General features: G+C 43.2%; 1 protein-coding gene across 1 annotated transcript in view; it reads left to right on the top strand.

Annotated features, from left to right (window-relative positions):
- The first annotated feature begins 3,356 nt into the window (after positions 1 to 3,356).
- Uevld (UEV and lactate/malate dehyrogenase domains) overlaps positions 3,357 to 12,342 on the top strand; it is a 46,604-nt gene continuing 37,618 nt past the window's right edge. Inside the window, exons 1-3 of the mRNA XM_013019532.1 lie at positions 3,357 to 3,488; positions 5,152 to 5,236; positions 7,011 to 7,076. Coding sequence (XP_012874986.1) covers positions 3,447 to 3,488; positions 5,152 to 5,236; positions 7,011 to 7,076 — 193 coding nt within the window. The 5' untranslated portion in view covers positions 3,357 to 3,446. The remainder of the gene's footprint in view (positions 3,489 to 5,151; positions 5,237 to 7,010; positions 7,077 to 12,342) is intronic.

The following is a 12,342-nucleotide window of genomic DNA, read 5'->3' as shown; positions in this document are numbered from 1 at the left end:
ATCTATTCCTTTGTTTCCTTCTGTGACTTTGCCCCCCTATTTCTACTTGCTCACTTCTTTTTTTTTTTTTTTTGGGTCCGGTCGTGGGCCTGAACTCTGGGCCTGGGCGCTGTCCCTCAGCTCTTCAGCTCAAGGCTAGCGCTCTACCACTTGAGCCACAGTGCCACTTCTGGCTTCCTTTTTGCTTATGTGGTGCTGGGGAATCGAACCTAGGGCCTCATGCAAGCAAGGCAAGCCCTCTACTACTGAGCCACCTTCCCAGCCCCTCACTTCTTTCTTATTCTCTGGTCTCCTCCTCCTCGCTGTTTGAGCCCCTCCAAGCATGGGCTTGGTTGGAATCTTGGGACTTTGCTATGATTGCTCTTTAATTTGCGTACTTACTCTCTCAACTCTGAAATCTATCCTGATCCCCTTAAAATTTAAAAAAATATTCTTCATGGGCTGAGAAGGTGGCTCAGTGGTAGAGCGCTTGCCTCGCGTGCATGAGGCCCTGGGTTCGATTCCTCAGCACTACATAAGCAAAAAAGAAAAAAACCGGAAGTGGCACTGTGGCTCAAGTGGTAGAGCGCTAGCCTTGAGCTGAAGAGCTGAGGGACAGCGTCCAGGCCCAGAGTTCAGGCCCCACGACCTGACAAAAAAAAAAAAAATTCTTCGGGGCTGGGAGGGTGGCTCAATGTACAGCGCTTGCCTTGCATGCCTGAGGCCCTGGGTTTGATTCCTCAGCACCACATAAACAAAAAGAAAAAAGCCGGAAGTGGCGCTGTGGCTCAAGTGGTAGAGCACTAGCCTTGAGCTGAAGAGCTAAGGGACAGCGCCCAGGCCGAGAGTTCAGGCCCCATGACCGGACCAAAAAAAAAAATATTCTTCATATCATAAGCTGTCAGAAACATAGACAAACATGTTTATGTCTTTCTACAATGTTAGAATTTGTTGAGTGACAACAAATAAAGAAGCTACATCAATTTTGTTGGTGATAATTCTCCAAGTACTACTGATTTCATCTAGTAGCTAAAGTGACTTATAATCACAGGTACTTTTATTCCAAGATCACATATTGCACTTCACATAATATAGTATAGGTTACAAAATGGCAAAGGGGGCTGGGAAGGTGGCTCAGTGGTACAGTGCTTGCCTGGCATGCATGAGGCCCTGGGTTCGATTCCTCAGCACCACATAAGCAGAAAAAAGCCAGAAGTGGTGCTATGGCTCAAGTGGTAGAGTGTTAGCCTTGAGCTGAAGAGGGACAGCGCCCAGGCCCAGAGTTTAGGCACCACGACAAAACAAAACAAAACAAAATGGCAAAGAATGAGCTAAAGCAGATGTAGGGTTCAGAGAGACCTTACTAACAGCAAGAGCAGACAGCTGCTACAGAAACAAATGGTTAACTCAAGACAATTTTCTAACATAACCTCAAGTAATGGATTTGTGGTACAGAGGTGTCAAAGCACAGAGTGAGTTCCATATTTACTGAGTGTAGAAAATAACAACTGAAGTGGATTAAGTAGGAAAATCATGCTGAGCTGAAGCCCTGCTGATAGACAGCTGTGGGGATAGAGTTGGGAGTTCATAGGCAAGTTCATGACTTGTCCATCCTTGATGCACATGCACTGGAAAGTGCCACCTGCACTCCAATGTTGGAAGCCTTTCCTTTTACATGATCCAGGTGAGAAGGTTGAAGTATCCCTCTATCTGCTATGTTAATTATGCTCACCAGTCTGGCTTTTCTGCTATGGTTATGATATACCTGAGTATTCCTAATTTTATTTGGTAAATTCATCTGTGGCACTATTATATTTGCATAAACATTATTTAATTGGTTTGTGTCTCATGGTTTGGGATGGACAGATGGCGATTGTTCACTTGCCCAAACAAGAGGTAGACATTTGCATTCAGAATGGAACAAAGTGTCATTTTATAAAATGGAGTCACTCAGGGCAACACACAGCCTAAAAGCTACTGTAATTTAGAACGGAACACAGCTGGATTTCTATAACCTTCAAACGGGCTATATATTTCACTTGCAGTGTTTACTGTTTTGTCCTCCCTCTTCTAAGAATTACAGGTAAGAACAGTTATGTTTTGCCTTTTTTGTTGTTGTTCCATGCTATATTCTCAGACCTAGGAAAATAGTGGATGCTCAACAAGTTTTGGGGGATAAATGAATGTGCCTTCCAGTGTTTTACTTTCTTTCCAATTGAGTTACAACCTCACTGCCTTTGGTTCCTTCTATACATACAATCACCATCTTGAATGACCAACTTCATGAGAGCTCTTGCACCTTCTTAATGCCATGGACATAGAGTAAGGTGAATAGCTAGCTTCACAAGTCTGAGACAAAACAAAATTAACCCTATCCTTTATCTCTTAATCATCTTCTTTCTCCAGATGACCTTATCCACAAAACCAACCTACTATCTGTTTCAACTGTTGGTGGCACTGGGGTTTGAACTCAAGGTCCTATGCTCTCTAGGCACTCTCTACCACTTAAGACACTCCACCAACCTTTTTATTTTTTGTCGGTCATGGGGCTTGAACTCTGGGCCTGGGCGCTGTCCCTCAGCTCTTCAGCTCAAGGCGAGCACTCTACCACTTGAGCTACAGCGCCACTTCCGGTTTTCTGGTGGTTTATCGGAGATAGGAGTCTCACGGTCTTTCCTGCCCGGGCTGGCTTTGAACCGCGATCCTCAGATCTCAGCCTCCTGAGTAGCTAGGATTACAGGCGTGAGCCACCAGCGCCCGGCTCCACCAACCTTTTTAAATTTTCTTTTTAGGTTACTTTTCAAATAGGAGTCCCCAGGTTTTGGCCTGGCCTAGGGCCTGGGACCCTACCTATAGCCTCTACATAGTTGAGATCACCACTTGAGCCACCACACCAGGCCCAAGCAACCACCACCGGTTACAACTCTCCTTAGAAACAAGCCCTCTCCACTATAGGGCACAGCCTTTATACAACTGTCTTTCCCCTCGAAGCTAACAATGTTCCTCTTGACCCTGTTTCCCCTATAGTTTTGCTACCCAAAGCTTATGGCCTCCATTTTTACCCATACGATGCTACATTTAATACACCTTTCTAGAAACTTCCATGTTGCTTCTACCTCCTTTACTGCTACTACACAGGTCCTTCCCATTCTTCCCTTTAGGACTGTCGAGTGTCCTTCCAGCAAGCCTGGGTAGAGGGTCCCTCAGCCGCCAACGCATTTCGAACAGAGCCCCAAGCCTGTAGCTCTCTGGAGTGGTTTGCTGGAGGCGCGCATGCGCGCGGGCGCCGGGCGGAGCCCCCGCTGATGCCCCAGCGGGCTACAGGGCTGGAATTTCTAGTCCGGGAAAGGGGCGGGGCTTTGGGCCGCTCCCGGCATTTGGCCCTCCGCGGCTTCCGTGCAGAGACTGGTCCGGAAGAAGGCCTCAGGTCTGGAGTCTGGGAATCTGACTCCAGAACCTACCTAGTGATGGAGTTCGACTGCGAAGGCGTGAGGCGGCTGCTTGGCAAGGTGCGATCTGACGGCTGGGCTTGTCTGGGGGCTCGGGGACTCGGGGTGGGAGGACGGGCTGCCGCCTCCTCGCGTTCCTCCGGCCGGCCGAGCGGGGCGGCTCTGCGGAGAGGCCGGGCCGGGCTGGGCGGCGGCCCACAGCCCCAAGGCCGCGGGCTTCCCCCGCCACGGCCTTCGCCGCCGCTGGCAGCGCCCTCCCGGCCCTGCCGCCTCCGAGCCCACGCCCTTGGCTCTTGGAATGGACGTGTGTGTGTAAGTCTGTGTGTCTGGGTGTCTGTGAGTCTATCTGTCCTGGGGCTTGAACTCCGGGCCTAGGCGAGAGCTATTTGGCTCCAGGCTAGTGCTCCACCTCTCAGGTGGAGATCCGAGTGTTGCGGACTTTTTCTGCCCGGGTTGTTCTAGAACCACAGTCTGCGAACCGCGATCTCAGCCTCCGTAGTCAGGATTACAGGCGTGAACCATTGGCGTCCAGCTAGGATCAAATCCTCTTCTCCACCTCTCTCTGGACTCTTGAGACACTCCTTGGAAGACTCGAAGCTCCCCCTTCCCCCCTCCACTGCCTTAAAAATCATCCGCGGTCACTTTGGGGAGGTGGCTATTTACTAACCTTCCCCCTGCTGTGGGCTCTTTTGAAGGTAGTGACTGCCCTTGCTTTTTTGTATGCCATTGCAGCAGCACTGTGCCTGACCAAATCGGTGCTAAATCACTGAAAGAGCAGACTAGATTTAGGAATGAATGCGGAACTTGAAACCCCATGATTGCCTCTCCGTGTTGGTAGATTAAAGATTGGAGTTGCTGACCCAGATGTCTGATCTACATTTCTGAGATCCGACTAGCTTCAGTGTCTAAAGGGAAGCTACCTTCCTGCTTCTTAGTCTGGGTTTTCCCATCACCCCCACCCGCACAATTTCCACCTCACCAATGGGTAGTGTGTATGTGAGTGTGCGTGCGTGTGTGTGTACTGGAACTTGAATTCCAGGCAAACCAAAGCTGTGCATGCTCCTCCCTGGCCTTTACTGACTTGAACTCAAGGCCTGGACACATCCTTTTTGCTTTTTTTGCTTAAGGATAGCACTCTGCCTCTTGAGCCACAGCTCTACTTCCACCTAGCATGTATGAAACCCTGGGTTCGATTCACCAGTGCCACATAAACAGAAGAAGCTGGAAGTGGTGGTGTGGCTCAAGTGGCCGAGTGCTAACCTTGAGCAAAAGAAGCTGAGGGAAAGTGCCCAGGCCCTGAGTTCAGGCCCCAGGACTGGCCAAAAAAAAACAAAACCAAAAACAAACAAAAACCGGGCACCGGTGGCTCAGGCCTGTAATCCTAGCTTCTCAGGAGGCTGAGATCCGAGGAACAAGGTTCAAAGCCAGCCTGGTCAGGAAAGTCTGTGAGACACTTATCTCCAATGAACCACTAGAAAACCGGAAGTGGCCTGGTGGATCAAGTGTTAAAGCACTCACCTTGAGCCGAAGAACTGAGGAACAGTTTCCAGACCCAGAGTTCAAGCCCCACGACCGGCAATAAAAATAAAAAAAATAAAAAATCAAATACTCTTCATGTTTGTAAAGCTCTAGGGCCTAACATTCAATAAATATCACTTAGATGTTACTGTAATTATTTTGTTGTTCATAGCTTAGCTTTTATTCCTTATTTTTATTTTTTCAGTACAAGTTTAGGGATCTAACTGTAGAAGAACTGAAGAATGTAAATACATTTTTCCCACATTTCAGATACTCCATGGACACCTATGGTAAGAATGATATTGTGTAGTCTTTCTTGCATTATTTGAATGATTATTGTTTGGCCCTAGAAACCTGAAAAATGATCATTTATTATTTCTTTCTTATGTCTGCTATCTAGCTACCTGTAACTACTTCCAGTTTCTGGGGAAATTTAAGTATTTTTTTAATGTTAGTTTTGCTAATTACTACTGGAATAAACTACTTCAAATTTTGTGCCTTAAAAATACAAATTTAGCAGGGCACCAGTGGCTCAGGCCTGTAATCCAACTACTCAGAAGGCTGAGATCTGAGGATCGCAGTTCAAAGCCAGCCTGGGCAGGAAAGTCCATAAGACTCTGCTCTCCATTTAACCACTCAGAAAACCAGAAGTAGTGTTGTGGCTCAAGTGGTAGAGTGTTTGCCTTGAGCTGAAGAGCTGAGGGACAATGCTCAGGCCCAGAGTTCAAGCACCGTGACAGACAAAAGCAAAATGTTACGAACTCGGGATGTGGCTTAGTGGTAGAGTGCTTGCCTAGCATGTATGAAGCCCTGGGTTCCATTCCTCAATATCATATAAACAGAAAAAGCCAGAAGTAGTGCTGTGGCTCAAGTGGTAGAGTGCTAGCCTTGAGCAAAAGAAGCTTAGGGACAGTGCCCAAGCCCTGAGTTCAGGCCCCACGACTGGACCAAAAAAAAAAAAAACCCCTTATGGTGTTTAATTATAGCTGCCTGAGAAAATAACATAGCCTAGTGTCCTTTCTTTACTTTCTACCAGGTTATCAAAGTCCTACCTAAGTGGAGGTGTGGCTGAAGTGGTAGCACATCAGCCTTGAGCAAAAAAGCCAAGCAAGAGTGCAAGGTCCTGAGTTTAAGGCCCAGTACCAGCACACACAAAAAATTTCTGCATTCCTAGGCAGTTTGTGTGAAACCAGTGGTAGTGTTTATTGTACTCAGTCCTGATTCTCCACCATCATGACCCAGCTATTGATGGAAAAATTAAAATCTCAAGAACATAAACTTTGAAAAATGACCAAGATATTAGTTAAGAAATCAAAAAGGTTCTTTCTAGAAGGTTGCTTAAAGAAAATTTGAACATTTTGTCTTCTGGTTATATATAAATATAACCAATTATTTACATGGGACAGTTACTAAATGATGTTCCTTGGCTGGGCACCAGTGCTTACACCTATAATCCTACATGAGATCTTAGAATCACAGTTGGAAGCCAGCCTGGGCAGGAAAATCTGTGAGATTCTTATCTCTAACAATCACCAAAGAGTTGGAAGTAGAGGAGTGGCTCAAGTGGTAGAAAACCAACCTTGAGCAAAAAAGCTCAGGGACAGCATCCAAGCCCTGAGTTCAAGCCCCAGAACTGTCATAAAAAAAAAAAAAACGAGCAAACAAGCAAAACTTCCTTTATTGTATGATGTTTATTTATTATTAAGGGCTTTCATGTCTCATTTGCTCCTATAACAACTCTAAAGCAATTATCTTTATTTTATAAATGATTAAACTGAAGATGAAATAGATTAACTGCAAGTCACATTCCTTTTAAGAGAAGATGACTTAGAACTTCAGTGTCAAAATTCTCTGTTCTTTCCACTATTTTGTTTTCTAAGTAAGTGCTCTCTAGTGATTTCCTCTTGCTGACCTTTATATTGATCCTGGTATTTAGAGATTGTGAGGTACATATATATATATGTTTGTATGTATGTATGTATGTGTATGTACATGCATGCATGCACTCATCCACTCATGCAATCTATTTAAGATTGACATTTTGGTATTGTTTTTTCTTTCTAGTTTTTAAAGATAGTTCTCAGAAAGACCTACTGAATTTTACTGGCACTATTCCTGTGATGTATCAAGGTAAGTGTGGATGTTGAGAAAATTGTGGATGTTCTCAAAGAGCAGTTTATTTAGTAAGAATTCATATTTTTTATGCCATAACAGTCTCAAAGTATTTACACACACACACACTATGTGCCCACTACTACTATGATAGGTTCTGGGATATAGAATATAAAGGAGAGCATGCTTACCATACCAATACGCATACTTTCCTCCATTACAACTGTTTTTCATTCTGCTCTCTCCCCTGCCTCTCGCTATATGATGAGGCAATATTCCTTTTCTACTGGAGGAACTGAGTCACTCCTTTTATTGTCCCTCTCTCCAGCCCCTTTTTGCATTGCTTATTTTCAGGGAAGAATCTCACTTTATGAACAGGCTTGCCTGGGCTATTATCTCTTACTTATTCCCGTATGTGCCACTGCAGCCAGCCATTGTGTTTCCCTGATACACCTGCCACTATTTTTTTTTTTTGGTCGGTCGTGGGCTTGAACTCGGCCTGGGCGCTGTCCCTCAGCTCTTCAGCTCAAGGCGAGCACTCTACCATTTGAGCTACAGCGCCACTTCCGGTTTTCTGGTGGTTTTATTGGAGATAGGAGTCTCACGGTCTCTCCTGCCCACGCTGGCTTTGAACCTCGATCCTCAGATCTCAGCCTCCTGAGTAGCTAGGATTACAGGCATGAGCCACCAGCGCCCGGCTTACCTGCCACTATTTGAGATGAAGTCTTGCAAACTTTTTTTTGGCCAGCTGGCCTAGAACGGGGATCCCCAGTCTCCACCTCCCAAATCCTAGGATTATAGGCTTGAGTCATTATAAGATCATTTCCTATCCTAACCATGATTCTTAGATCTCAGCCTCTTGAGTAGGTAGGATTACAGCTCTCAAAGACATATTGTAAATAAGTTAAAATTGTGTTAAGGTCATGATGGTATTTTTTTCTTCTTATGCTCATTCTTTAAAGATATTGCCATCATAATAAAATTATACCCACCTAAACTTTATTAATCATTCATCTGACTAAAATTATAATCTTATTATAGAATGAATTTAAATCTGAAGGCTTTACCAGTAGTTCTGATCCTTTGGTAATGAATTACTAAAATCTAAACAGGCAGGGTTAGAGGCAGGACCTAGAAAAAATCAGTAGTAAAATGTTACCATTTATGGGAATCTGGGTCATCAGTACCTTGCCAGGATGGGCTATTAAAGTATGTAAATGCTGCTAAAGAAACATTTGTGGAAGATGTGGGTTCTTTTATTTCTTTAACAAACATTTTAAAAATTATTATTTTGAGGCAAAGTCTTTTATGTTGCTCAATATTACAAACTCAAATGATTCTTCTGACTCAGTCCTTTGGTGTTATCAGGAGTAGAGGCATGTACCACAGTGTCCAGATTTGTAGTAGGGGTGTGTGTGCGTGTGTGTGTGTGTGTGTGTGTGTGTGTGCATGTGTGTGTGTGTGTGTGTGTACCAGTCCTAAGGCTTGAACTGTAGGCCTTGGCATTGTCCCTGAGCTCTTTTTGTTCCAGGTTAGTGCTCTACCTTATGAGCCATAGCTCTACTTCCAGTCTTTAAGTTAATAAAAGCAAAATGAGTCTGGTTCTGACAGAGGTCAAAATCAGGGACTCCTAGGTATTAGAGACATTTCTATATGTTGATTTTTCAAGTGCTGGTTGCACATTAGTATTACATAGGAAACTTTAAAAATTATTTCTGGTGTTAGGCCAAGGTCGCAGGACCCCTGCAAGAAGACCACCGAGAGTCAGACTCTACAGCTGTTTTATTGGGCTGCAGCTCGGGTCTTGTCCTACACTCCGACACAGCAGAGCCTAGGAGGAGAGCCCTGAGCTAAGGATTTGCAGGTCTTATAAAGGCACACAATCAACCAGGTGTTTGGATTACCACCACATGTTGCTTTGCTAGACAGAAACAAGCAACAAGTGGTCACTGCCTCAAACTTTAACCTTTCACTGGAACCAGGCACCAGTGGCTCATACCTATAATCCTAGGTACTCAGGAGGCTGATCTGAGGATCACTGTTCAAGGACAACCCAGGCAGGAAAATCTGTGAGGCTCTTATCTCCAATAAACTAATCAGAAAAAGCTGGAAGTGGCGCTGTGGCTCAAGTGGTAGAGTGCTAGACTTGAGCACAAAGTGGGATAGTGCTCAGGCCCAGAGTTCAAGGCCCAGAACCCACAGGGGTGGGGGATGGGTGGGGAGTGTTTTCGGGGCTGACATTGTAGCTCAATGATAAAAAGGGGGGGAAGGGGAAAATGTTACTTATTGAATCAGAAGCATTGGGGATATGGCCAAAACCTCTTGAGTTCTTTAAGTGTTTTTAATGTGCAAACATGCTAAGCATCATTATGCTGTAAGCTTAGTATGGAAGGAAGCAAGATGGAAAAGAAGTTTTCAGTGGAAGGATATCAAAAGTGAGAAAAATATTATGGTAAAAAAGAACTATTATTGTTTATATCTGTCTCTTTCTAAAACAGATTGGAGGTAAAAAGTACAGTTCATATTATGAGAACAAAAGGTGGAGAAGGTTCTTCATCAGATTCTTAACTCCTTATTCTTTACCCCTCCCAATTGGACTGATCCTTGAATTCCATTTGATGGAAAGAATTTCAAAGCAATTCACAAAGTAAGAGGGAGCAAAGACTACATTAGTTAACAATGTAGAATAAGCAAGCAATAGAGGGAAAAGTGCATGCCAAGAGCTTGCTGTACTTAAGGCTCTTCCTCAAAGCCTTTTTATTTTTGCAGAAGCCAGTCTGGGGTTTGAACTCAGTTTAGAGCTTGATAGGCTTGCAATCTGCATGTCAGTCATACTTTCAGCCCTGTTTCTCTGCTCTTTCTTTTTGAGATAGGGTCTCATGAACTTTTCTGCCTGGGCAAGCCTCAAACCATGATCCTTAGGCCCTTAGCCTTCTAAGAATCACAGGCAGGAGACACTGGTGCCTAACTCCTTTGGGGCTCTGTATATTAGTTAAAATGGTTTAAGAGAATTTAATGTCAACTTTCCTCGAGATAAACATGTTCTTTATGCTTGGTACCAGTACTATTCAAGTCATTTTTCTGTTTGAAAGTTTTGACATTATCACCTAAGCAGAAGCATTGCATGGAAGGTGGATATTACTAATTAAAGAGTCTTGTGACATGGTTTCCTGTTTCTTGTAACTTTTTTTTTTGGTCATGCTTGGGTGCTGTCCCTGAGTTCTTTTGCTTAAGGCTTGTACTCTACCACTGTGAGCCACAGCTTCACTTCTGGTTTGGGGGTGTTGATTGGAGATGAGTCTCATTGACCTTTCTACCCAGCCTGGCTTCAGATCTCAGCTTCCTGGGTAGCTAGGATTATAGGTGTGAGCTACTGATTCCAGGCTCTTATAACTTTGGTACTCTTGACCAAAAGACTTCCTGTACCCAGACATTTGTAAGTTCTGGCTACATCTCTCATCTGGGACAAGGTGAGAGAAACTATTTGGTTTTCTTGGAGGGCTACTGGGGCTTGAACTCATGGTCTTGTGCTTGCTAGAGAAGTTCTCTACCACTTAAGCCATGTTTTCATCCCTTGTTGCTTTATCAATCATTTTTTAGATAGAATTTCCCAATTTTTGCCTGGGCCATTTTTAGACTACAGCTTTCTTAAGTCAGCCTCCTTTGTAGCTGGGATTATAGGAACACTGGATTATAAGTCACCACCATTCCTGACTTCTTTGTTGCATCTTGCTAACATTTTGCAGTTTTGCTCAGACTAGCCTCAAACTGAAACCTCCCAATCTCTACCTCCAGAATAGCTGTGACTGAAGTGGTAGAGTGATAACCTTGAGCAAAAAAGCCCAGTGACAGTGACAGTGTCCAGGTTCTGAGTTCAGCCCCAGGAGAGAGAGAGAGAGAGAGAGAGAGAGAGAGTGTGTGTGTGTGTGTGTGTGTGTGTGTGTGTACACATGCACATTCACATACACGCACATACAACTGTATTGAAGAAAGAAAACATTATTCCTTTTCTTAAACTTGGGAGATAATTTATTTTTCTTTAATCCCAGGATGACTTTCGAGTTTTGCTTGATGTCTTTGAGATATTACCCAGAATGTTCTCATCCAGGTTAAACACATGGTTAGCTACTATAGTCTTATTGGGAAGTGAGAGACTTCAGATTAGGGTAGAGCTTGTTCTTAGCTCCTGACTCTGTTCACTTTACTTTTTTTTATGCCCAGGATTCAGCTGTTTTTCATTTTTATGCATTTTATCTGTAGATTATCCCACATTATTATTTACCATACCATGTACTATGGCAAATGCCTTATATGAACTGATTTATTTTATATGAACTGATTTCATGGCAAGAATTCTGTGATATAGGAACTATTTTAATCCTCATTTTATATAGAGAGAACTTGAGGAACAGAGAAGTTACGTAACTTGCCAGAAGTCATATAGCTAATAATATATGGGACTAGACATTCTTGTCTTAAGCAGCATGTTCTTAAGTACATGAAATAATTAATTACATTATTAAGTACATGAATATACAGTATTCAATAATACTAGGAGATAGGAATAAATATTAAGAGATACAATAGATCAGCTTTAGGCTTTCTAGTAACCAGAGTAGACATTTTTGCTCTTGGGTAGGTATGACCTACATGATTAAAACTGCAACAGCCTGTGCTCAAGTTCTTACCTTGTAGTTAAATCTACTGCAGGGTTGGGATTGTACCCAAGGTCTCACATATGTAGGTAATCCTCTTATCACTGAGTTGTTCTCCCAGATTCAGTCATTTCTTTACCATGTGTTTATCATTTGCAGAGCTTGCTTCTTTTTCTGTGAATACTACTAGAATATTTCCAAAAGGTAGTGTTTCCTAAGTGTTTTCAATTGATGCATGGACCATATGTATCTAATTTCCTGGAGTATATAATATGGATTTGTGTAAGGTTGTTTAACATGCAGATTTGGGGGTTTTTAACCCATATCTACAGAAACTCAGTCTCTGAAGATAAGTCCTAGGAATTTGAATGTTTTTCAGTTTCTAACGTACACTAAAGTTTCAGAATTACAGGGATAAGGTGACTGTTAAGATTATTTTCATCTTTAAAATGTTAATATTTATCTATGTGTCTGATATCTTTAAATTCTCTGTGTCTATGTGTTCCATGTACTTCTGGGTAAGTATCAGACCCTATTTGGTTAGTTGGTTCATAGTTTTCATTTATTTGTTAATTATTATTTAAGAAATTATCTTTTCCCTTTTTTCTTCTCTTCTCTTTTCTTTCTTT

The sequence above is a fragment of the Dipodomys ordii genome, unplaced genomic scaffold (assembly GCF_000151885.1).
Source record: "Dipodomys ordii isolate 6190 unplaced genomic scaffold, Dord_2.0 Scaffold46, whole genome shotgun sequence".
Taxonomy (NCBI): Eukaryota; Metazoa; Chordata; class Mammalia; order Rodentia; family Heteromyidae; genus Dipodomys; species Dipodomys ordii.
This window is presented reverse-complemented; position numbering and strand designations above follow the sequence as displayed.